This window comes from Cuculus canorus, chromosome 23 (genome assembly GCF_017976375.1).
Source record: "Cuculus canorus isolate bCucCan1 chromosome 23, bCucCan1.pri, whole genome shotgun sequence".
Lineage (NCBI taxonomy): Eukaryota > Metazoa > Chordata > Aves > Cuculiformes > Cuculidae > Cuculus > Cuculus canorus.
Genome location: NC_071423.1, coordinates 4,202,848 through 4,224,840, shown reverse-complemented (window position 1 = coordinate 4,224,840; position 21,993 = coordinate 4,202,848). Strand labels below are relative to the sequence as shown.

General features: G+C 65.9%; 1 protein-coding gene across 20 annotated transcripts; it reads left to right on the top strand.

Annotated features, from left to right (window-relative positions):
* Positions 1 to 120: 120 nt before the first annotated feature.
* PHLDB1 (pleckstrin homology like domain family B member 1) lies at positions 121 to 21,531 on the top strand. 20 transcript variants are annotated; one of them, XM_054087058.1, is made up of 26 exons: positions 141 to 186; positions 2,415 to 2,490; positions 4,094 to 4,195; positions 4,584 to 4,707; positions 4,782 to 4,952; positions 7,495 to 7,620; positions 9,009 to 10,111; positions 10,852 to 11,094; positions 11,162 to 11,299; positions 11,401 to 11,538; positions 13,684 to 13,812; positions 15,027 to 15,182; positions 15,286 to 15,396; positions 15,513 to 15,602; positions 16,164 to 16,286; positions 17,624 to 17,779; positions 18,153 to 18,320; positions 18,536 to 18,652; positions 18,761 to 18,878; positions 19,076 to 19,120; positions 19,521 to 19,812; positions 19,918 to 20,008; positions 20,088 to 20,234; positions 20,341 to 20,560; positions 21,095 to 21,180; positions 21,301 to 21,531. In XM_054087058.1, the coding sequence occupies exons 3-26, from the start codon at positions 4,136 to 4,138 to the stop codon at positions 21,439 to 21,441; spliced, it is 4,293 nt and encodes a 1,430-aa protein (XP_053943033.1). In that variant the 5' UTR covers positions 141 to 186; positions 2,415 to 2,490; positions 4,094 to 4,135; the 3' UTR covers positions 21,442 to 21,531. The 20 variants fall into 20 exon arrangements, with proteins under 20 accessions (XP_053943032.1, XP_053943034.1, XP_053943033.1 ...); XM_054087052.1 differs by lacking the exon at positions 141 to 186 and adding an exon at positions 630 to 1,670 and having other exon boundaries at positions 4,091 to 4,195; XM_054087053.1 differs by lacking the exons at positions 141 to 186; positions 17,624 to 17,779 and adding exons at positions 630 to 1,670; positions 17,015 to 17,152 and having other exon boundaries at positions 4,091 to 4,195.
* Positions 21,532 to 21,993: the final 462 nt, after the last annotated feature.

Here is a 21,993-nt window from a genome sequence, read left to right as displayed (position 1 = left end):
GCTGGTCTAGGGAATAGCGCACATTCCAGTGTCCTCCGGTACCGTCTGTAACCGAATAAAGAGCATTGTCCGGAGCGGCCGCGGCTCGGGGCGGGGAGGAGACCGGGTTGGGGAGGAGCCGGGGGCGGGGACCGGGCCGGGGCGCCGCGGAGCCCGGGCTAGGGCTGCCGTCCCGGCGGAGCGGAGGTGAGCGGCGGCGGGGAGAGGGGGGGCCCGCCAAGGGGAGCTGCTCGCCCCTGGCCGCGGGGGTCCATGCCCAAACACCCCCCCCAACCTTGGGCAGCGCTTTGGGGTGCGCGGGGGGAGCTACAAGCGGCTCTGGGGGTCCCAGCCGCGGTGGGAGCCCCGCGAGGGAGCGTTTCCCATCCTGACCCACTGTCCCGACACCTCTCGGGGAGCCTGGGAACGGGGCTGGGCTGAGTGGACCCGGCTCCGCCACGGGACGTTGTTTACTCCGGCTTCCTGACACGCTCTCGCCACGGCTCCTCCGGCTGCTGCCAGAAACCCTGAGGAATTTGGCAGGTCCCAGAGATGTCCAGCTGCTGCACCCAAGGACGGCCAACTATCCGGCTGCTCTGCGGGTACGGGGCACCGGACGGGGGCTGCAGCTCGGACACCGGGCAGCAGTAGGACAGTGCTACCCAGGTGGGTTTTGGCAGTTCCTTGAGTTTGTGGGTTTGGCACGCTGTGCCATGTGCTGGCATGTGCGCGGCTGCAGCAAGTGAGCTGTCGCTTGGGGTTGTATGACAAGGTAGTGGTTGTTGATGCCTGTTTCGGAGGAGTGAGGGTCACTGAAGCCCCTCTCCCAGTCAATGCAGGGCAGGGCTAGGTGATGGGTTTGTCCCAGGGACCAGATCCGAGACCCATTAAACCCATCCGCTGCTGAGGTCCCTGCACTGCCATTGTGAGGAGTTGCAGATGCTTTGAGCCCAGCCAAGTGTCTGGCTTGTGGATGAGAAGCCATCATTGGCTACAAGAGGGCTTTGAGGAACAAGTCTCCATTGTGCAGCCTCACGTGGGGTCCTATAGCTCAACAGTGGTGGGTTTCCCATCCACACTGTGGTGGCCGGAGGCACAAGCTGACGCTGGACTCAGTGCTTGAGCTCTGGCAGTGATTTGGATCGTGCACCGGCCCTTGGAGCCAGCTGATCTCGAGGAGCATCAGGCATGGAAAAGCCAGGCTGCGTGCCCTCCCCAGCCCAAGCACGCGGCAGGCATCCTGCAGCCCAAGGTGCGATGCTGGCAGAGCCGCGGCCTCATCCAGAGAGCAGCTGTGCCGCGATGGTGTGGGAGCGCTTCCCGGGAGCACTGAGATCAGCGGGTGCGGCTGGGATTCCTCAGCTCCCGCTGGAGCTGTCTGGCGGCTGATATACAGCGATGTTATTGCCAGAAGCGTTGCCTCAGCAACTGCAATGCAGCCCCCGCCGCCCCTCGCCTGCTGGGATGGGGCCGGCTGGGTCTCCCTGCTCGGTGTGGGGCAGCGGCCGGGAGCCGGTGCCTCGCTCCCCACTGGCTTTGTGCCGGGGATGGGTTCCTCTTCCCAGCTGCCGGCGGAAGGGCCGGTTGTTTACGGGTCAGAGGGTGTGGGAAGGGGTAAGCACACCCTAAGCGCATTAGCAGATGGGGAGCGAGCAGGCAGCCAAGTTGGACGGAGGCTGCGATGCTGCGGGGTGAGCACCCGTTAGCTCGGGCACTCCGGCTTCCTCCCGTGACTCACTGGCCACGGGTGGGCAGGAGAGGCTGTGCCGTAGGATGCTGTCTGGGTGCCTGCACACGGCTGGCACTGCTGGGATGCATGGCAGGATGTGCCAGGCCATGCTCTGCTGCATCCACATGGCCCTCCGTGAGTGTGGGCTGGCTGACCGTGCCCTGGCGACGCTCTGGCCGGTGGCACGCAGCGCGGCTCTGGCGTTTGCCATACTGCTGGGGTGCGAGGCACGTGGGGCTGTGCCCAGGTTGGATCCCGGTGGGTCAGACAGGAACAAACCCCCCCGAGCGCCTCTGCCCATGTGGCTAGGGCAGGCAGGGAGGTCACAGCCCACGGGCAGTGGGGTGCAGGGCCTCCCCTGAAGCACAGCAGCGGCGAGGCAGCATCAGTGCACGCAGGCAGCCCGGTGTCGGCAGGGCCCCAAGTCCTCCCAGGTGAGGCCTCTGCCTGCACCCGGAGAAGAAAGCGGCTTTTGTGCTCCGTGAGGCTGGGGCTGAGCGGGCAGCCCTGCGCGGGGGGCACGGGGGCTGCGGGGCGGTAACCGAGCCCGACCCCTTGGCATTTGCTGCCTTCGCCGCTTCCCACGGCGGGAACAAGCAGCGCGTTCTGCAGGCGGCAGCAGGAGAAGAAAGGCAGCCTTGTCCACCCCAGCAGTGGGGCGCCGGCCGGGGAGAGGCAGCGCTCCCACCCCACATTCCTCCAGCAGAGCCGGCTGGAAGGAGCTGCACCCCGAGGGACGGGCTGGGGGCACAGCGGGCGACTCCTGCCCGGTGAGGAGCCAGGTGAGGGGCTCTGACGGAGGGCGATGCTGGGGACCAGGGGCTGGCAGCTGGCTGGGTGGGCGTCGGGGAGCGGATGGATGCCAGGGTCACCCTCCGGCTCACGGACAGGAGTGGGGGATGCTGGGTGGAGTGAGGTTAGGCAGGAGCAGGGATGACTCCTGAGCAGCGGGGCTGGGGACCCTATGATGCTCGCTCAGCCATGCTGGGAAGGAGTTAACGCCAGCACAGGATCCCACCCTGGCCCCGCTCCCTTCCTATGCAGCAGCTCGGCCCCTCCTGGCTTTTCCTCCTTCCCGGAGACTGAGATTGTGGCTGGGTGCAGGCGAGGGGCAGGGGCTCGGCAGGGCTGTGGGGTCTCTGCATGTCAGGCAGTACGGCCCCCCTGCGCCCGGGGAACATGGGCACGCTGCCGCGGAGGATCCCGCTTGGTGCCCGGGCCAGTACCGAGTGGCAGGTAAGGGAAAGCGGGGCTCCTGCCTGGGCAGCTGGTGGGCACCGGGGAGCTGCTGCTGCTGTCTGGCAGCTCTGCTTCTCCTCCCCGGCTGAGCTGGTCCTATCCCACGCGGGGCAGCCGTGGTCCCCACGGAGACCTTGCCGTGGGGTGGCAGACCCTAGTGTCGTACAGAGCCGCCTGACCTCCTCCCCAGCCCTGGATCCCACGCCTGGTGTTTTCCAGCGTTTCATTTTTTCCACAGTGTGTAATAGCCGCCCCCGCGGCTGAGCATGGCACTGGCCAAGTCGGGGGGGTCCCTCGCCCCGCGGGACGCCGGGGCTGGTGGGACCATGGGTGATGCTGCAGGGAGCCTAGCGCGGGGCTGTTCCCGGTGCCCCTGGCTGCCCCGGGAACAGGGATCCTAATGTGGGTGGGAGCTCCCCAGTTCGGCCGCCCCAGCTGCCCAGGAAGGGTTAAGCCACGCTCAGCCAAGCCTGGGCGGAAGGGAAGGGAGGGACGTGGGGAGCAGCAGACGGTAAATTTAGTAACCCTGGAGCATCCCGGACTGCGACGGCAGTGGTGGTGTGAGCGCCGGGTGATGGAAATTGTTCCTCCCTGAGCTGCCTCCTGCCCACGCAGGGACCCATTGCAGCAGCCGCTCCGGTGGGCAGCAGCGCTGCCAGCCTGGCACAGGCACAGGCAGGGATGGGGGACGCTCCGCTGGCCCTGTGCATCCCGGGGTGCTGAGTGCCTGGCTGTGCAGGGGTGGAGGTGTGTGCTGGGGTGCCACTTGTGGCACGTGTGGGCTGGGAGGTGTTGCTGGGGACAGCCGGGTGCTGTGCTCGTGTGCCCTCGTCCACCACAGCCGTTGAGGTGCAGCTGCCGGTCGCTTCCAGAGTTTAGGGTGTGCATTTCCTGCACTGCCTCCCCACAGCTGACCCAGTGTGTCGGCTCCTTCTGGCACCAGCGACCTGTGCTGACACTTGGCTCCTGTGTGACTTTCCCTGGGTGGATGAAGGCATGTGCTTTGCCAGGCGGGGATGCTCTCCAGCTTCAGGCAGGCCAAGGAGGGGAAAATGCTAGTGTCGAGTTGGGTTCCAAAGCTCGGAGTACAGCAGAACCGTGCCCAGCGTGGCTGCCTGTGCCGACGTCCTCCATCTCTCCCAGCAGCAGCCTGTGCCTGAGAGTGCCTGGCGTCTCCGAGCGGGCACCATGGAGGCTCCCGGCAGGGCTCCTGCCAGCCCAGCCCGCAGAGTCCAGACCATCATCCAGGTGAGTGCGTGGGGCCATGGACCCTCTGCGGGAGCACAAAGATCCAGCCAGCCCTGCTGCAGGCAGCCGGCACTACTCTCCAGCCTCTCCTCACCCCAATCCTCTTACGGGATCGATGGCAAAGCCAATTGCGCTAAGTGGCTGGCAGTTTGGATCCTCTTAGCCTCAGCCGTGGGGATCTGCTCCTGCAGTGGCTCATCTCTGCTCCCTATGGTGGGCAGGATGGAGCTCTCAGCTCTTGCATGCCGCTGCCGGACTGTCCTACCTGAGCGCGGCTGTGCCCGGGCATTGCTCCCTGCCTGCTTGCAGTCGTATCGGAGCAGCCAGGGCGTCCGGCTGGCTGGGTGGCAGAGGGGAGCGGTGAGCATCCCTCGCTGTCCTCGTGCAGAACAGCCCCCTGGACCTGATCGACACGGGCAAGGGGCTGAAGGTGCAGACGGAGAAGCCGCACTTGGTGAGCCTGGGCAGCGGCCGGCTCAGCACCGCCATCACTCTCCTGCCCCTGGAGGAAGGTGGGTGCCGGTAATCGGGGCGTCGCTGCGGGCACGCGGGCGGCAGGGATGCTGAGCCGCCCTCTCTGCCGCAGGGAGGACCACCATCGGCACAGCTGCGACAGACATCATCCTGCAGGGCCCTGGCCTGGCGCCCCAGCACTGCTACATCGAGAACGAGAGGGGGACGCTCACCCTGCACCCCTGCGGCAACGCCTGCGCCATCGACGGCGTGGCGCTCCAGAGGCCCACGCGCCTCACCCAGGGTAGGGACAATTGGGATCCTCCCGAGCAGGATCCAGTGCTGGTGGGGTGTTGGGGTGCTGTGGATCCATCCTGCGATCACACAGCCTGGCTGGGATACTCCTCGCGTGCTCTGGGGATGCTCCAGGGATGTTCCTGGGGTGCTCCTGGGATGATCCTGGGCTACTCCAGGGATGCTCCTGAGGTGCTCCCAGGATGATCCTGGTGTACTCTAGGGATCCTCCTGCTTCTTTGTCCTGGGGTGATCCTGGGATCCTCCAGGGATGCTCCCAGGATGCTGCAGTGGTGCTCCTGGGATCCTCCAGGAATGCTCCAGGGATGCTCCCAGGATGCTGCAGGGGTGCTCCTGCCTCTTTGCCAGGGTATGATCCAGGGGTGTTCCTGGGGTGCTCCTGGGATCCTCCAGGGATGCTCCCAGGATTCTGCAGGAGTGCTCCTGCCTCTTTGCCAGGGGATGCTCCAGGGATGTCCCTGGGGTGCTCCTGGGATGATCCTGGTGTACTCCAGGGATCCTCCTGCCTCTTTGTCCTGGGATGCTCCTGGGATCCTCCAGGGATGCTCCCAGGATGCTGCAGGGGTGCTCCTGCCTCTTTGCCGGGGGACGCTCCGGGGATGCTCCTGCCTCTGCCCCGGTGCGGGGCCGTGCCGGGTGCTGGCGGCGCTCGGGGATCGGGAGGGCACCGGGCAGGGCTCGGTCCCCGCCGTCTCCCCCGTTCCCTGCGCAGCCGCGGATGCCGGGAGGGGCGGTGGCGGAGGAAATCAGCCGATCTGCCCCGGGTGGACCCGCCGGGGAAGGGGTCGCGGGGCGGGGCGGCCACAGCCCCTCCCCGGGGCGGGGCGGAGGGGTCCCCGCGTGTCCGGGGCTGTGGAGTCCGGGGCCGCCCCTGTGCCGCCCCCGCCTCTCCCGGGGACCGGGGTCCCGCCCGCCAGCGGCCCCGGGGGAACAATGGGAGGCGCGTCCCGCGGAGGGGTGAGCGGAGGGGCTGGGGCTGAGCCGAGAGGCTGGGGGGGGCTGCGAGAGGGGCTGGGGGTGCGGGAGGGGCTGGGCTGCGGGAGGGGCTGGGGGGGCTGCGAGAGGGGCTGGGGGTGCGGGAGGGGCTGGGCTGCAGGAGGAGCTGGGGGTGCGGGAGGAGCTGGGGGTGCGGGAGGGGTTGGGGTGCAGGAGGAGCTGGGGGTGCAGGAGGAGCTGGGGGTGCAGGAGGAGCTGGGGGGTGCGGGAGGGGCTGGGGGGTGCAGGAGGAGCTGGGGGTGCGGGAGAGGTTGGGGGGTGCAGGGAGGGGCTGGGGATGCAGGAGGAGCTGGGGGTGCAGGAGTGGCTGGAGGTGCAGGAGGTCCTGGGGGTGCGGGAGGGGTTGGGGTGCAGAAGGAGCTGGGGGTGCAGGAGGGGTTGGCGTGCAGGCAGGGGCTGGGGGTGCGGGAGGGGCTGGGGGTGCGGAGGGGGCTGGGAGTGCGGGAGGGGCTTGGGGGGTAGGTAGGGGCTGCAGAAGAGGCTGGGGGTGCAGGAGGAGTTGGGGGTGCAGGAGGGGTTGGGGGTGCGGGAGGGGTTGGGGTGCAGGTAGGGGCTGGGGGTGCGGGAGGGGTTGGGGTGCAGGTAGGGGCTGGGAGTGCAGGAAGGGTTGGGATGCAGGAGGGATTGGGGTGCAGGGAGGGGCTGCAGGAGAGGCTGGGGCTCCAAGAAGGGCTGGGGGTGCAGGAGGAGTTGGGGGGTGCAGGTAGGGGCTGGGGGGTGCAGAGGGGGTTGGGGGTGCGGGGGGCTGGGCAGGCAATGCTCAGGGCATAGGGTGGGGGTACCCCACTTTTCCGAAGGGAGGCGCAGCTCAGGGTGTGGTGGCTCCGGTTGGTGATGCCCGGGGCAGGAGGAGGCATCGCGGGGCGCCGTGCTGGCACTGCCGCCTCACAAAAGGGATGCTCGCCCTGAGCCAGGGTGCTAGAGCCGCTTCCCCACGGGAATATCGCCCCTTCCCATCCCGGTGCTCAGACAAGGTAGCCTGGTCCCCACGGAGGCGATGCCGGTTGAGCCGTACGGCCTGTTGCTCACCTCGCCACCAGCCTGGGCTGCCACCCGCTCCAAAAAATGTGTCCCCTCCGGCGAGGGATTTTGGGCTGTGGCTGTCGAGCCTCTCCCTGGGTGCTGGCAGGCGCTTCGAAGCGAGGTGCGCCCGGAACCTTCTACCTCCCGCTGCTCCCCGGGCTCCCCAGCCCATCCATCCGCCCGGGAAAGCTGCAGCGTGGGGCCAAGCCGAGGCGGTTGCAGCCGGGGACAGGAGCTGCCTTGTTGCAGCTGGCAGCAGCGCTGGGCGCGGATCGCCGCCAGCTCCCCCGCGGCCCCCGCAGGGACCCCAGCTGTGCCTGCGACGCGCTGCCTGCAGCTGCCGGGGAGTGACCTGGATTGCAGCCTCCCCCTAAGCCGCTGCTGACGGCAGGAGCCCGCTCCCCGCCCGGGGACACGTCGTGGGGCCAGGCTCGCTGCCTGTGCCAGCTGCCGCCTCGCCTCTCTCCGGCACCGCTCCGGCGTGGCGGCTGAGCCCTCTCCGCTCTCCGCAGGGTGCACCATCTCTTTGGGCCAGGCCACTTTCCTCCGCTTCAACCATCCTGCCGAGGCCAAGTGGATGAAGAGCATGATCCCGGCGGGAGGCAGGAGCCCGGCGGCTTCCTTTGGGCTACCAGCAAGTAGGTGACCCCCCTGTTTCCCGGCGGGGCGGTGGGGACACTGGGGCACCCCCTGGCTGTGCCGCCAACCTCTGCGGTGTGCAGTGCTTTCCCAGCCCTGTCCGTCCCAGGCTGGGGATGTGCCGGCCGTTGGCTTGGCTTGGCAGCTGTGCTAGCGGTCGTTAATGATTAATGTCACCTCGGAAGAGGGTGACTGCGAGGGTGGTGAGACACGGCCCCCACCTCTGCCCAGCGTGGCCGTGGCAGAGCCATCACCCATCACCCCTGCGCCAGGGATCTGGGGTGTGTGGGACCCCCCCGGATGCCTCGAAGCGGGTGTTTACATGCCAGGGCAACCGCGCGGAGGCTGCGAAGGCCGTTTCCCCGGCTGCATCCTCTATCTCGCCGGTTGCTTATCTTGCTGTGTCTGTCTGTCTGTCTGTGGGGTCGATGGGACGAGCACCCACGCCGAGGTCTGGCGCCGCACCCAGCTCCCGGGGATGTCGGAGCCCCCAGCAGCGGTCCCTGGGCTGGCAGCCCATCTCCCTGCCCCGACCGGCACGCCCTGGCACGGGGAGAGGAGCTTGGCAGCTTTCTCATGCCACGTGTGTGCCGGGAAGGCTGCGCACCCCACAGCTGGGGGACGGGAGGAGGGACGTGGGGAGGTGCCGTGGCTGCGAAGCATCCTGCTCCGGCGGAGCATCCTGCGCCTGCTGCCTGCCTGGACCCTGCGCGGTCCCTCTCTGCTCCATGGGACGGATGGGATCGCACGGGCAGGGCTGCAGCACATCTCCCTGGGTGCGGAGGCGCTGCCAGCCACCGCGGGGGAGCTGCTGGGTGCCAGGGGTGACGCATCCCGGGTGGCACGCCATCCTGGCCAGGCTCGCCTGCTGCTATTAGCTCGTCCCCTGAGTGACAGGGACATCGGTGCTGCGCCAGGAGGACGGGGCGGCCGGGGTTGGGGGCACCCAGCCGGAGGCGCAGAGAGGCTGCGGGGCAGCACGGCGGTGGGTCCAAACGCTCTGCGGGTCTGCGCTCGGTGGCTTTTATCAGTCGCATCTCTGTCCCCTCGCTGGGGTGGTGGAGCGTGCCAGGGACGAGTGGCAGGCGCTGGCGCGGGCGGCTGCTCTCTGGGGAGCAGCGCAAGGATGTTGGGAGCAGGCGGCTGGGCTGCGCTATCGGGTTTCTGTCTCCCTGGTGATGGGGCCAGCGGGATGCCAGCCTCCTCCCTGGCGCGGGAAATGCTGGCAGCGAGGTGCCGGCTGCTCAGGGTGTGGGGAGACCAGAGCTGCGACCACTGGCTTTGCATGGCAGGGTGAAGCTGGGCTGCTCGGTGGAACCCCAGCCTGGGTAGGGGCTGGGCGGAGGGTCCCTGCCGCGTTGACGCCTGCTCCTGTCTTGCCCCACAGAGCCCGAGGCCCTGGTGAACGGCAGCCACCAGCCGGCTGAGCACGGGCGCCCCAGCCACAGCTCCCTGGTCAGCTCCATCGAGAAGGACCTGCAGGACATCATGGACTCGCTGGTGCTGGAGGAGCCGGCGTCCTCTGGCAGCAAGAAGCCACCCACCCGCGGCCGATCCCCCTTGTCCCCCATGGTGAACGGGGGTGGCCGTTGCCTCCTGTCCCCCCCGGCCAGCCCTGGCACAGCCTCGGGGGGCTCCAGCTACGAGAATGCCTCCCCAGCCTTCTCCCCACTGTCGTCGCCGGCCAGCAGCGGCGGCTGCACCAGCCCCTCGCCCAGCAGCAGCCAGGAGCAGGGCCCGGCCATGCCCCCCCTCGTCCCGCTCCGCTCCTCCAGCTACAACCACACCGTGCAGCCCCCTCAGCGCCCGCCCGGCGGGGGTCCCGGTGAGCCTTGGCCACCCGAGAAGCTGGGGGACCCCCGTGCGAGCAGCCCCCGGCTGACCCCCAGGGCGGCTCCGCGGGCGCGGGGAGCCCTGCAGGATCGGCCCCCCAGCCCCTTTCGGGAGGTGCGGGACCCCTCGGCCGCCAGCCGGCAGCCCCTTGGCAGGACGGCCCCCGAGCCCCGGCTGCAGCCCCCCGAGAGCCCGCGGGCAGCTCGCAGGAACGTGGAGAGCATGCGGGAGCTGCCCCCCCTGAGCCCCAACTTGTCGCGACGGGCCCCCAGCCCCCGGGCAGCCCCCGACACCCCCTCTTTGCAGCCCCGGCTGGGCAGGGAGGTGCCCGGCAGCCCCCGTGCCAGGCGCAAGGGGCTGGAGGAACCGAGGGGTGCCGGGAGCCCTTCGCCCCCGCTGCCAGCGGAGACCCCTCCGCGCCGCCCCAGCTTTGGCTCCTGCCTGAGCCCCGCGTACGGGCTGGGCTCCCCGGCCGTGCCCTCGCCCCGGCAGAGCCCCCGCGTCCCCAGGAAGCTGTTGGGGGACCCCCGGCTGCCAACGGGGCCTCGAGAGCGCAAGAACAGCATCACCGAGATCAGTGACAATGAGGATGAGCTGCTGGAATACCACCGGCGGCAGCGGCAGGAGCGGGTGCGGGAGCAGGAGATGGAGCGCCTGGTGAGACCCTGGACCTGTGTCCAAGCAGGGGACGTCCTCTTTGCAAACGCATTTTGGTTTTCGCTGCTTTAAAACCCAGCCCTTGCCTCTCGGGGATTTGCACAGCTGCCAGGCCAGCTTCTCCGGGGGGATTACAGCCCGCGGCGGCTGTCGGTGCGTGGCTCTGCCGGAGCACAAAGCCACTATAGCTTGAAGCACCGAGGGAACCTGTGGAGTCGGCACGTCTCTGCAGGGCTGAAATTGCTGTGCCTCTAGATTTGTTAAACCATCCACGTCTTGTCCAGCCCCGCCAGGGTCGCGTATACCGGCGGCAGCGCAGTGGCGTTGTGGGCACTGTGTCTATATTTAGGGTAGACAGAGTTTTTATAGAGCCCGCAGCTGCCGGGGTGGGGTTTGCCCGTGTGTCTCTTGGTCCCAGAGTCCTGCTTGGAGCCCTCTTTGCTCAGCCCTGACTCACGCCCGGCGCGGGCGGCCTGAGTCACAGCCTGGAAATAGCGGATACGCTCGGCGACCGGTGCTGCTGCCTGTAATTAGTCTGTCTCCATCCCCCGGCACGTCACGTGCCTGGCTCCGGAGTGGGGTTGAAACAGGCTCCATCAGGCTTCGTGATGTCCCCATCCCATCCCAGCATGCAGGCAGGGCGAGGAGCGAGCCTGCATCCCGGTCCAGGGGATGCCGTCCATCGGCACAGGGTCCTGCGGTGCTGGAATGGGCACAGCGCTGACTGTTCTTTCCTGTAGGAGCGGCAGCGCCTGGAGACCATCCTGAACCTCTGCGCCGAATACACCAAGACCGACAGCGCCGAGCCGGGTGACATGCACTGGCTCCTGGCTGGCGACGCGGATGCTGGCCGGCGGCTGCCCAGGGGTGCCGTGGCGCTGGGTAGAGCCGTTGAGGAGCTGCGGCAAAGGGAGAGTCTGGAGAGGTCGGACGAGGAGAACCTGAAGGAGGAGTGCAGCAGCACTGAGAGCACCCACCACGAGGTGAGGGGACAGCCGCGCCGTGCCGCGCCGCGCCGTGCCGCTCCGTGCCAACCTGCCCTCTCTGCAGCACGAGGAGCTGGCTGGCCCCCGAGCCAAGGAGGCACAGCGGCTGGAGGAGGAGCGCGCTGGCATCCTCGGCCACCTGGACCAGCTGAAGAGCCGTGTCAAGGAGCTGGAGCAGCAGCTGCAGGAGACGACACGAGAGGTGAGGAGATGGGGAGCCCCCAATCCAGCCAGTGCCTGATCCCATGGACGTGAGCCGGATCTGTCGGGAGCAGCTATCCTGACGCGGCTGTGCCCATCCAGGCAGAGATGGAGCGGGCGCTGCTGCAAGGCGAGCGGGAATCGGAGGCGGCGCGGCTGCGGCAAGAGCAGGAGTTGGCACAGCAGCTGCAGGAGAAGCTCTCCAGCCTGGACAGCAGCATCTGGAAGGAGCGGGACAAGGTGAGCCCCCAACAGGGCTGTGCCGTGGCCTCCCCGGTGCTTGCAGCCGGTGCCGTGGTGTTCCCCTGGGGATGCGTTCTCTCGTCCGTTGCCTCCATGAAGGCATTTAGGAGCATTCCTTCTGGGTTCATGGGAAGATCTGTCCATCCGTCTGCCTGGGACTGGTCCAGCGGTCCTGTAGAGGAGGGCAGGGCTGATGACTGGAGTGTGTTTCGGCCGCGATCTGTTGCGCTGACAGGGTCTCGCAGGGATGCTCTGTGCCGTGGGGCTTTCCTGGGCAGCACCGACACCGCGGTGGGGGCCTCAGAGCTCCCTGTCCTCGCGGTGGGGCTGTGGCTGCTGGCAAGTCCACCAGCTCTGCTGCTGATTGGGGCATCTCCATGCGTGGCAGCAGCCGCTTGCTGGAGGTGGCACAGAAATCAGGATTGGTGTTTCACTGGGCTCCGTGGCTGAGGAGGGGTCCTAGGGTAGGGATTGGGGGTCCTGGCGCCTTCCCCTGGAGTTGGCTTTGGTGCAGTTGCCATTGTGATCCACCAGCCATGCTGAAAGGCACTGGCACTGCCAGATGCGTGGCACGCGTCTCCTGGCTGCTGGTTGCCGGCCATCCTGCAGCCTTGCAGGCAGCGTGGTATGGCCCTGGGTGAGCTGCTTGTGGCAGGAGAACCACCGCAGACTTCTGCCCGAGGCTGGTGTCCCCACGCAGCCTGTGCTCGGCTCTTGCTGGTGGCTCCATGCCACTGCTCGCCGTGATATAGTGCTGCTGTCCCTGGGGGTCGTAGCCTGGCAGACCCATGGCAGGAGGTGTCTGGGTTGTTCAGCTGCCCCTGTCCGGGCAGAGCTCCCATCGGCAGCCACTGGTGGTGCCTCTGTGGTGTTTGAACTGTTTGTTCTGGTTTTGATCTTCCAGCCCTTTGCAAGTGTCTTCTCTAGGCAGGGACAGAGCCAGGAGAGCAGCACAGGGAACCCTCCTGCCAGCCTCTCTGCTGCCCTAACCGCACGCTTTCCTAACCAGCCTGCACTAATTACACTAACGACACCTGCTCTCCAGTCTGCAATCACCTCTGACGTCTCTGCCCACCCAGGAGCACCAGGGCACCCTGCAGTCCCTGTCCTGGTCCTGTTTCCCCTCGGTGTGTCCCCCGGTGTCCTTTTCCGTGGATTCCCCGTGTCTCTGCACTGCTGCAGTGTGGAGTGGGGTTCCTTGCAGCGTGTGTTTCCCAACTCCCATGGAGGGGGGAACCCACAGGAGGTGATCCCTACGCCAGCCCCATCTTGCAGGTCTCCGTCGTGCGGCTCCTGCAGCTGCTTCTTCCCCCTTGTCCTGTGCCAGGAGCAGAGATCCGCTCTGCCACTAACTCGGTGCAGCTCCAGCAGCAGGACTGGACCTCAATTTGACTGCTGTCCTGCAGACAGTCCTCCCTTCCGACAGAAAAGGGTGATCCATGGTCCCTCAGCCTGTGTATGGGACCTGCTGTGCTTAATTGGCAGCGTCCTGGTTGGGGAGCATCCATGAACAAAGCCGGTAAGCGGTTGTTCAGAAGCTGTGCGTGGCACAGCCGTTGGCAGGATTGGGTTGGCTTTATCCATGCTGCCAGTATTGATCTTCTTGCTTCCTGTAAGGGGGCTTTCAGCATGGAAACAAGAGACTGAGGGCTCCAACACTGTCCAGCATGGGTCCCCAAGGCTTTTGGTCTCTTGAACCCTCCGTAGATCATAGAATCATGGAATGATTTAGGTTGGAAGGGACCTCAAAGCCCATCCAGTTCCACCCCCTGCCATGGGCAGGGACACCTCCCTCTGGATAAGGAGCTCCAAGCCCCATCCAACCTGGCCTGGAACCCCTCCAGGGATGGGGCAGCCACCACTGCTCTGGGCAACCTGGGCCAGGGCCTCCCCACCCTCACAGCAAAACATTTCTCCCTAAGATCTCATCTCAATCTGCCCTCTTTCAGCTTCAAACTGTTCCATTCATCCTACCTGATGAGGATGCCCTGATGCTGTCCCCTGTGAGCCCCCTCCTTTTCCCGCTGAGCCCCTCTCTAACTCTACAGCTTCTGCATGGCACCAATTTGAGAAGTGTGTTTTCTCTTTTTTTTTTTTCTTTCCTTTTTTTGTTTTGTTTTGTCTCACTCTCCCCTGATTCAGGAAAGGGCAAAGGTTGATGCTGAAAGGAAGGAGCTAGAGCACCTCCGGGCGCTTTACCATGAGTCGAAGAGCCACCTTGCTCAGTGCCCCGAGTCAATGCGGGAGCAGTTGCGGGAGCAGATGCGAAGGGTCAGTGTCTCCCCCCACCCCTCCCGGACCATGGCCCATCTCCCTCTGCTCCAGCTCAGGCCAGCTCTTCCCCGCCAGCCGGGGCCGCATTGGGAGCGTCGCACCCAGGCTGGAGGCGGCTGGCACCGGGCACCACCGTCCTGGTAAGCTTGCCGCTCGCCTGGACCCGGGGCGCGGTGCTGGCTCGGCAGCGTTGCGGGGCTGACCCGCCACAGAGCCGCTGGGCTCCTCCAGACCCGGCAGCGCACGAGCACGGATCCTGCCCCACAGAGGAGGGAGGCTGGGGAGCCTCAGGGACCTCCGTGTCCTCGTCTCTCTGCTTCCAACTATTTCCTGCGAGCGTTTATTTACACGGTGCCGTCGGTTTACATTGCTGCTCATCTGCAGCATTTTTTTCCCATTATCTGGTATTTTCCGGTAGCGGCTGACCATCTGCAGCCGGCACGGCACGGATAAACAACCTTGCCGCAGCCTGTGCCGAGCGGGTACCCTGCTGCTGGGTGTGAGTGCCTGCCTGCGGGCATCGGGGCGAGCGATGGGATGGTTCTCTGGTGCACAGGAGCCCTTGGTGCCACCACGCCGGCGATGCCGTGCCATGAGAGCAGCAGCTGCCCCGCATCCCGTGGGGAGTGCGGTGCAGTCTGTGCCAGGGTGGCACCGGCAGACGTGGAGCTGAGTGCCGCCAGGCGCTGTTGGTGCTGGGAGGGCGTGCAGACAGTTGTTTGGTGCGATGCTCATCCGCGGGAGCTCTGTTGCCCATCAGCTCGCTGACATGGGGCCGTGTTGGCAGTTAGACCAGTGTATGGCTTTTTGCCACGTGGGAGAGCCCGGTGCAGATTTGGAGGCGGTTTGATGGGAGCTGCTGGTCTCCAGAGGGTGGGTGAAGCCCCTGCCCATGGCACGCTCCTCATCCCGTGGGGCTGATGGCTCTGACCTGGCCAGTGCCCGGTGTTTCCATCGCCTTCTCCAGCCACACTGTGGTTGATCGTGGCTCCGGCCTCGCAGGCATCAGGGACAGCTGCCTGTGTCCCTGCACAGGACACCGGGACCAACCTTGGCCACGGCTCCCCATGCCTTATCAGCACCGGCTGGGATGCAGGAGCGCAGCGGGAGGTTTTGCTGCGGGAGACCTGCCTGCCCATGGGGCTCCCGCCAGCGGGAAGCAAGGTGCCCATCCCAAGGGAGTGATCCGCTGTGCCTTTGTGTATCCAAAGGAGGCGGAGGTGCTGGAGACGGAGGCCAAGCTGTTTGAGGACCTGGAGTTCCAGCAGCTGGAGCGGGAGAGCCGCCTCGAGGAGGAGCGGGAGGCACGGGGACAGCAGCTCCTGCAGAGCCGGGCTGAGTGCCACCGCAGCATCGCCCGAAGGAAGGTAGGGATGGATGGGCAGCGGGTCCAGCGCGCGTCTGGCTGAGCCCAGCAGCTCCAGCTGTGCCCTGCGGCTCACCGGCTCATCCCTGCTGCCCGCTTCCCAGGAGCGAGTGGCCGCACTGGATGCTCAGGCTGCCCAGATCCGGCTGCAGAGCACTCAGGAGGCCGAGCGCCTGGCCAGGGAGAGGAACAGCGTCCTGCAGCTCCTGCAGAAGGTAATGCAGCGGTTGCTTGGGGCAGGGGACAAGGTCGTTCCAGCTCTTGCTGAGGTACTGACAGTCGGGGTGAGCTTGGGGTGCCAGTAACCATCAGCTGCCTCTGCTCTGCCCAGGAGAAGGAGAAACTCGTGTCTCTGGAGAGGCGATACCAGCTCGTCACCGGTGGCAGGACCTTCCCCAAAATGTCCTCAGCTCTCAGGGAGGTGAGTGGGGTTTATGGACCCTAGGGCTGCTCTCCTCCTGTCACCGATGGGGATGAGCCTGATGCACCACAAACTCTGCTCTGCAGCAACTGCTGAGCTCTCAAACGCCTTCTGGCTGGAGCTGCGTGCTCCCAGACGCTCAGAGCCTCTCCATGGGCTGCATCACCAGGTTGAGAGGGAGGGAAGTGCCATGTAGCTGAGCTCGGGAGCAGCAGCATCTCCCCTGCTGGGCTGCTCAGATGCTGCAGGAGCCCCAGAGCAGCCCAGGCTTTTGGTGGGTGGCTGGGCAAGGGCTGCGAGTGCCCACAAGGGGAGGGCTTGGCAGCTGTGGGACTTGGTACTGGGATGGGGGACCCCTTCCGATTCAAATCCAAAGGTGGGAGAGGTTCCCCCATTGTCTTGCTCATGGCTCAGACCATGCCACAGGACCAAAGCTGCAGTGTTGCTTGATCCGCTGCTCGGGAGAGGAGGAGGATGACAGAGTCCTTGCTCCTGCCCATAGTCTGCTGCCACCTCACTCTCTGTTCCCGCCTTGCCTACATGAGCTTTACCCTCCAACAGGAGACCCTCCACATCTCAGAGCCTTTTGAGCTGTTGGAGGGAGCTCAGCCCCTGAGCCCCCTGCCAGCAGCCGCTGCCTCCTTAGCTTCTCCTGCTACCCGCTCCTACCCCAAGGCACAAGAGGTAATGGGAATAACTGCATGTGCTTGCTTGCTCACTGGCCCCTCTGCGGCCGAGCTGCCGCCAGATCCCGTATGCAGACTAACATAGTCTTCAGGCAGCAGGGCACCCCCACAGCAGCACGCTGAGAGGGCACAGCCAGCGCATTTCTCACTTAAGCTCTCCAGCGGCTGCGCTTGTTAACACTCAGCCCCCCATTTTCGGTTTTAACCCCAGCATGGCACCCCGTGGCACAGACAGCCCCGCGCTTCCCCTTGCCCCCCCCGCTTACCCACCAGCTGGGCACGTCCTGACAGCATCCTTAGGGTCCTGCTAGCCTGGCATCCCCCAAAAATGAGCAAATGCCCAAGTTTAGCATGTTTGGTTTGGAAAGAGCGAGGAAGTGGAATTAAAGCTGGCTCGGAGCAGCTTGAGATGCCTCACCCGGTGCTTTTGCACAGGGGAGGGGACCCGTGGCTGGAGAGCCTGAGGGATGTGGGTGATGGCAATGGCTGAAGGCACTGGAGCCCTCGGCAGGGCCAGCTGCAACCCCCAGCCCGTGCCTGAGGCAGGAGCGAAGCAGCGTGCCGGGACAACCCTGGCTCGGGCACCCCAGAGCCAGGCAGCTCCCGGCAGGGAAGGGTTGGGCAGGCAGAGCTCGGGCACATGCGCGTGGGGAGATTTGCTCCTGCTTTGCAATCAGCACCTGTGCATGGGTCTAATTCTCCTTCTCCTCCGCCGTGGATTTCTAGGAGTACATGAGGCTGTCTGACGTTTTCAGGTTCTGCAGCAATGCGCACGGCCCCAGCCTGGACACTAAAGCTTCGGCTGCTGCCCCTGCTGCCACTCAGCGCTCTTTCTTGCTTGCTGTACCTCCCGCAGCCGATGAGGTACCCGCTCCGGAGCATGCTCGGGTTTGCTCCCTTGGGTTGCCTGGCACATCCTGGGCAGCAGAGATGCCCTGGTGCTCAGAGCCCACCTCTCTCTTGGGCTGAGGGACTTGTGTGGCTGCAGCTGAGCAGGGAGCAGAGGCTGGAGCCCCCTGGTCTCCTTGCCGGAGAGCGCTTCTCGTCTGCTCTGGATGAGCTTTGCGTTCTGGGGTGGCCGCAGCGGGGTTGGGGAGCAGAGCAAGTGCCCAGCAGGGTGGGAGGGTGGTCCTTTGCAGTTTAACCCGCACCTGGCCGCCAGTCCCAGGCCAGAAGGATGCAGAACAGCTGGGGACTTGACCTGGTGCCCAGCAGCACCCACTGCCCTCCCCTTTGGGGCCGTGGCACTCTCTTTTGGGGTCATTGCTCGTTCCCCTGTGCCTGCTTGCCCTTGCTTGGAGCCTCTTCTGATTTCATCTGCTTCTCTCTGCCCAGTACATGACTGTTGAGCAGCTCTCGGGCATCCTGGGCGGCCTCCGTGCCACTGCCGCTTCGCCACTGGGCTGCACCCCTCCAGCACCTTCATCCTCAGGCTGCGCTGCTCCTCCTCCTCTTCTTGCATCTCACTCTTCTCTCTCCATCTCTGCAGAGGTTCGTGGCCCGTTTTCCTCCCTCCTCCGCACACTGTCCCTGGGAGGGGGTGGGAATGCAGGGGAAGAGCTGACCTGTGGATGAGGCTGTCGCCAGCCCTCACAGCCCTCGTTTCCCTGCCCACCCGCTGCCTTCCTGCCCACCTGAGCCCTGTGCAGCCTGCGGTGCTGGCAAGAGGGTCTCTGTGCCCTCCCAGCACTTGCACCAGCTCTTGCCGGCCCTGTGAGCAGCAAGGGAGTCCTGGAGGGTCTGCAGGTCCCATCCTGGGGTTGACGTGGGCACAGGCAGGGATGCTCCAACCTCACTATCTGTGTGTCTGTCCCTCTTGCTGCATTTTGGCCTCCCTCCTTTCTCACGCAGCATCTCTCTCCAGATGGAGCCGCAGACACCGGTGGGCCCCGCGTGGCTCCCGGCTCTTGATTTAGAGAAGTGGTACCAGGAGGTCATGGCTGGCTTTGAGACCTCCTCTTCTTCTGTCTCTCCTCCTTCTTCCCCTCCTCCACTTCCAGCTAAAGCTCACTCCTCTCACAAACCTCTTCAGGTAATCCTGGCTCCCTGCTGCTGGGGCTCAGGCTCTGGGGCTGTGGCGGCAGCGGGGCAGCGCGGGGATGGCAGCCGCTGCCTCCTCCTGCCTGCACCACTGCCAAGACGGCACCGACACAGGGTCCGGGGAAGGGGTGCTCAGCTCCGCCGAAGCCTGAACCGTCCGTCCAGGAGGGCTTTTTGCCCCTCTCACTTCCATGTCTCTGTGCCCAGGTCTATCGTGCCAAAACAGAGGGCGACACCGGTGCCCTCCCCTCTCGGATGAAGAGCGGGACCCCCTCATCCTCACAGCTCAACCTCTCCGTACTGGGGCGCAGCCCCTCACCCAAGGTACAGCTGCGGGGGGAGCTGGGCATCGCGCGGCCCTGGATACACCGACTGCGGCTCCTGGTGCCCCGGCTCACCCTGATGTCCCCCCGATGTCCCCCATCCCTGCAGCTGACCGCCTGCCCTCCTGCCCAGGGCCCCCCGAGCCCCGCGGGCAGCCTGCCCCGCAACCTGGCCGCCACGCTGCACGACATCGAGACCAAGCGCCAGCTGGCCCTGCAGCAGAAGGGTGAGCATCCGGCTCCGCATCCTGCCTCTTGTGGGGTGGTGGGACTTTGGGAGACGCTTCCCTCGCTGTCCCACGGGGAATGGAGAAGGACTCTGGCCCAGGGCGGTGCTCTGGCAGGACGCGGTGCCTCTCTCACGGTCTCTCGCTCTTCCTCCCTTTCTCCCTCCTGGCCCCTCCGCCTGACGGCGTGTCTCCAGCCGAGCCGCTCCCGGCAGAGCCCTTGCAGCAGGGCAATCTACCAGGTAGAGACCAGGGGTGGCTTGGAGTGCCCGGGGCAGCCTGGAGGCAGCGGCATGGCTGTTTGCTGGCACCTGCTGCCGTGCACAGGAGGGGCATGACTAGCTCAGGACCCCACGGCCTCTCTGCATTGGCTTAGGGACAACCCTGGGCATCCCTCACCCGCCGCTGCTTTGCCCAACCTGCTCCTGCCAGCCCGGCGCATGTTTCCCCTCTGCGGCTGCTCTCCTACCCGGACAGATGCTGCTTCCCCAGCTCGCAAGGGAGTTGTGACAGCAATTCCCACTTGTGCATCTACCGTCCTTCCCAGCTCCAGCAGCACCTGCGTGTCTTCTCGTGCCCGCGCTGTCCCCTCACCCGCTCTGAGCACAGTGGCTCAGTCGTCGTCTCCTTCCCACGGTGCAGGTCAGCAGGTGATCGAGGAGCAGAAGCGGCGACTGGCGGAGTTGAAGCAGAAAGCGGCCGCCGAGGCTCAATCCCAGTGGGAAGCCCTGCACGGGCAGCCTCCCTTCCCCACTGCCTTCCCCCAGCTCGTGCATCATTCCATCCTCCACCATCACCGTCCCCACGGCAGCGGGTCCCGCGCTGAGGAGCTGGACCACGCGTACGACACCCTGAGCCTGGAGAGCTCGGACAGCCTGGAGACCAGCATCTCCACCGGCAACAACTCTGCCTGCTCGCCTGACAACATCTCCAGGTAACGGCAGGGCTGGCTCCGGTGCCGGAGGGACAGCCTGCTCCGCCGGCCACGCTGCTGGCGCGAGGTCCTTCTCCTGGGATGGCAGCTGTGCCTGGCTTGCAGTGCCAGCGGGATGGAAGCGGGGAAGATTGAGGAGATGGAGAAGATGCTGAAGGAGGCACACGCGGAGAAGTCACGGCTGATGGAGTCTCGGGTGAGTGGGAGCACCGGTGCCGCAGCCGGTGGGGAGCAGATCCCCGATCCCGGTGCTGAGCGCCCGTGTGTGCTGGCAGGAGCGCGAGATGGAGCTGCGGCGGCAGGCACTGGAGGACGAGCGCCGGCGCCGGGAGCAGCTGGAACGGCGGCTGCAGGACGAGACCGCGCGGCGACAGAAGCTGGTGGAGAAGGAGGTCAAGCTGCGGGAGAAGCACTTCTCGCAGGTGCGGGGCAGACCCAGCTCATCACTGGTGTCCTGGGATCCCAGGCGGGGAAGGACGTGGTTCTCGTACCGCCGGTGGTCTTTTCAGATCCCTGTTGCTTTTCCAGGCTCGTCCCTTGACGCGGTACCTCCCCATCCGCAAGGAGGATTTCAACCTGCGGCTGCACATCGAGTCCTCAGGCCACAACGTGGACACCTGCTACCACGTCATCCTGACGGAGAAGATGTGCAAGGGCTACCTGGTCAAGATGGGCGGCAAGATCAAGTCTTGGAAGAAGCGCTGGTTCGTCTTTGACCGCATGAAACGCACTCTCTCCTACTACGTGGGTGAGTCTCTGCACTGCCCCGTGCCATCGTCCCCCTCTCCTTGCCATCATCCCCCTCTCCTTGCCATCATCCCCCTCCCCGTGCCATCATCACCCTCCCCGTGCCCTGGTCCCCCTCCCTGTGCCATCGTCCCCCTCCCCGTGCCATCGTCCCCCTCTCCTTGCCATCATCCCCCTCCCCGTGCCATCATCGTCCCCCTCTCCTTGCCATCATCCCCCTCCCCGTGCCATCATCACCCTCCCCGTGCCCTGGTCCCCCTCCCTGTGCCATCGTCCCCCTCCCTGTGCCATCGTCCCCGTCTCCTTGCCATCATCCCCCTCCCCATGCCATCATCCCCCTTCCCGTGCCATCGTCCCCCTCCCCGTGCCATCATCCCCCTCCCCGTGCCCTGGTCCCCCTCCCCGTGCCATCATCCCCCTCTCCTTGCCATCGTTCCCCTCCCTGTGCCATCATCCCCCTCCCCATACCATCGTCCCCCTCCCCGTGCCATCACCCACAGCACCGTCATTGACACCGGTTCCTTCTCTTGGGCAGATAAACACGAGACAAAGCTGAAGGGCGTCATCTATTTCCAAGCCATCGAAGAGGTTTATTACGACCACCTCCGCAGCGCGGCGAAGGTGAGCGCGCGCACTCCTGCTGCTCGGGTGCCGCTGAGCGTGGCAGGGGGTGAAGCAGGGGCACGTGGGCACTGTTTTGGGGTGTCCGAAGCGCTGACCCTGTCCCCCTCTGCTCCCCAGAGCCCCAACCCCGCCCTCACCTTCTGCGTCAAGACCCACGACCGCCTCTACTACATGGTGGCCCCCTCGGCGGAGGCCATGCGCATCTGGATGGACGCCATCGTCACCGGTGCCGAGGGCTACACCCAGTTCATGAGCTGAGGGACGCCGCGCTGGGGGCTGCCGGGGCAGGGCAGCCGGGCGGGGCACCGGCAGTGCCGACTTTTGTATGGTGACTTTATAAAAGCGGAGTTTATTGGAAAACGGAGTGTTGGAGTGATGAGATGGGACTGGGGATGAGGCGAGGGTCAGTGAATGAAGGGGGTCAATGAATGGGCGGGGCTGGGGGCAAATGGGCGGGGCTGGGGGTGGAGCCGATGATTGGGTGGTGCAAGAAGGGGCGGGGCCAGGGGTGGAGAAGAGGGAAACAGGCGGAGCCAAGCTGGGGGGCGGGGCCGTGCTAGGTATGGGGCAGGTCCAAGAGAGGGGCGGGGCTAAAAGGGGCGGGGCCAAGGGCTGAAAGGAGCCATTGAGGAGCGGGGTTAAGGGAGGGTCGAGGCTGATTGAGTGGGAGTGGGTGGTGCAATGAGGGGCAGGTCTAGCTTAGGATGGAGCTAAGGGGTACGGGTGGGCGGGGCCAATTGAGGGGCCAGTGATGGGGTGGTATAAATGGGAGGAGGCAGAGCTAAGGGAGGGGGCGGGGCCAATTCAGGG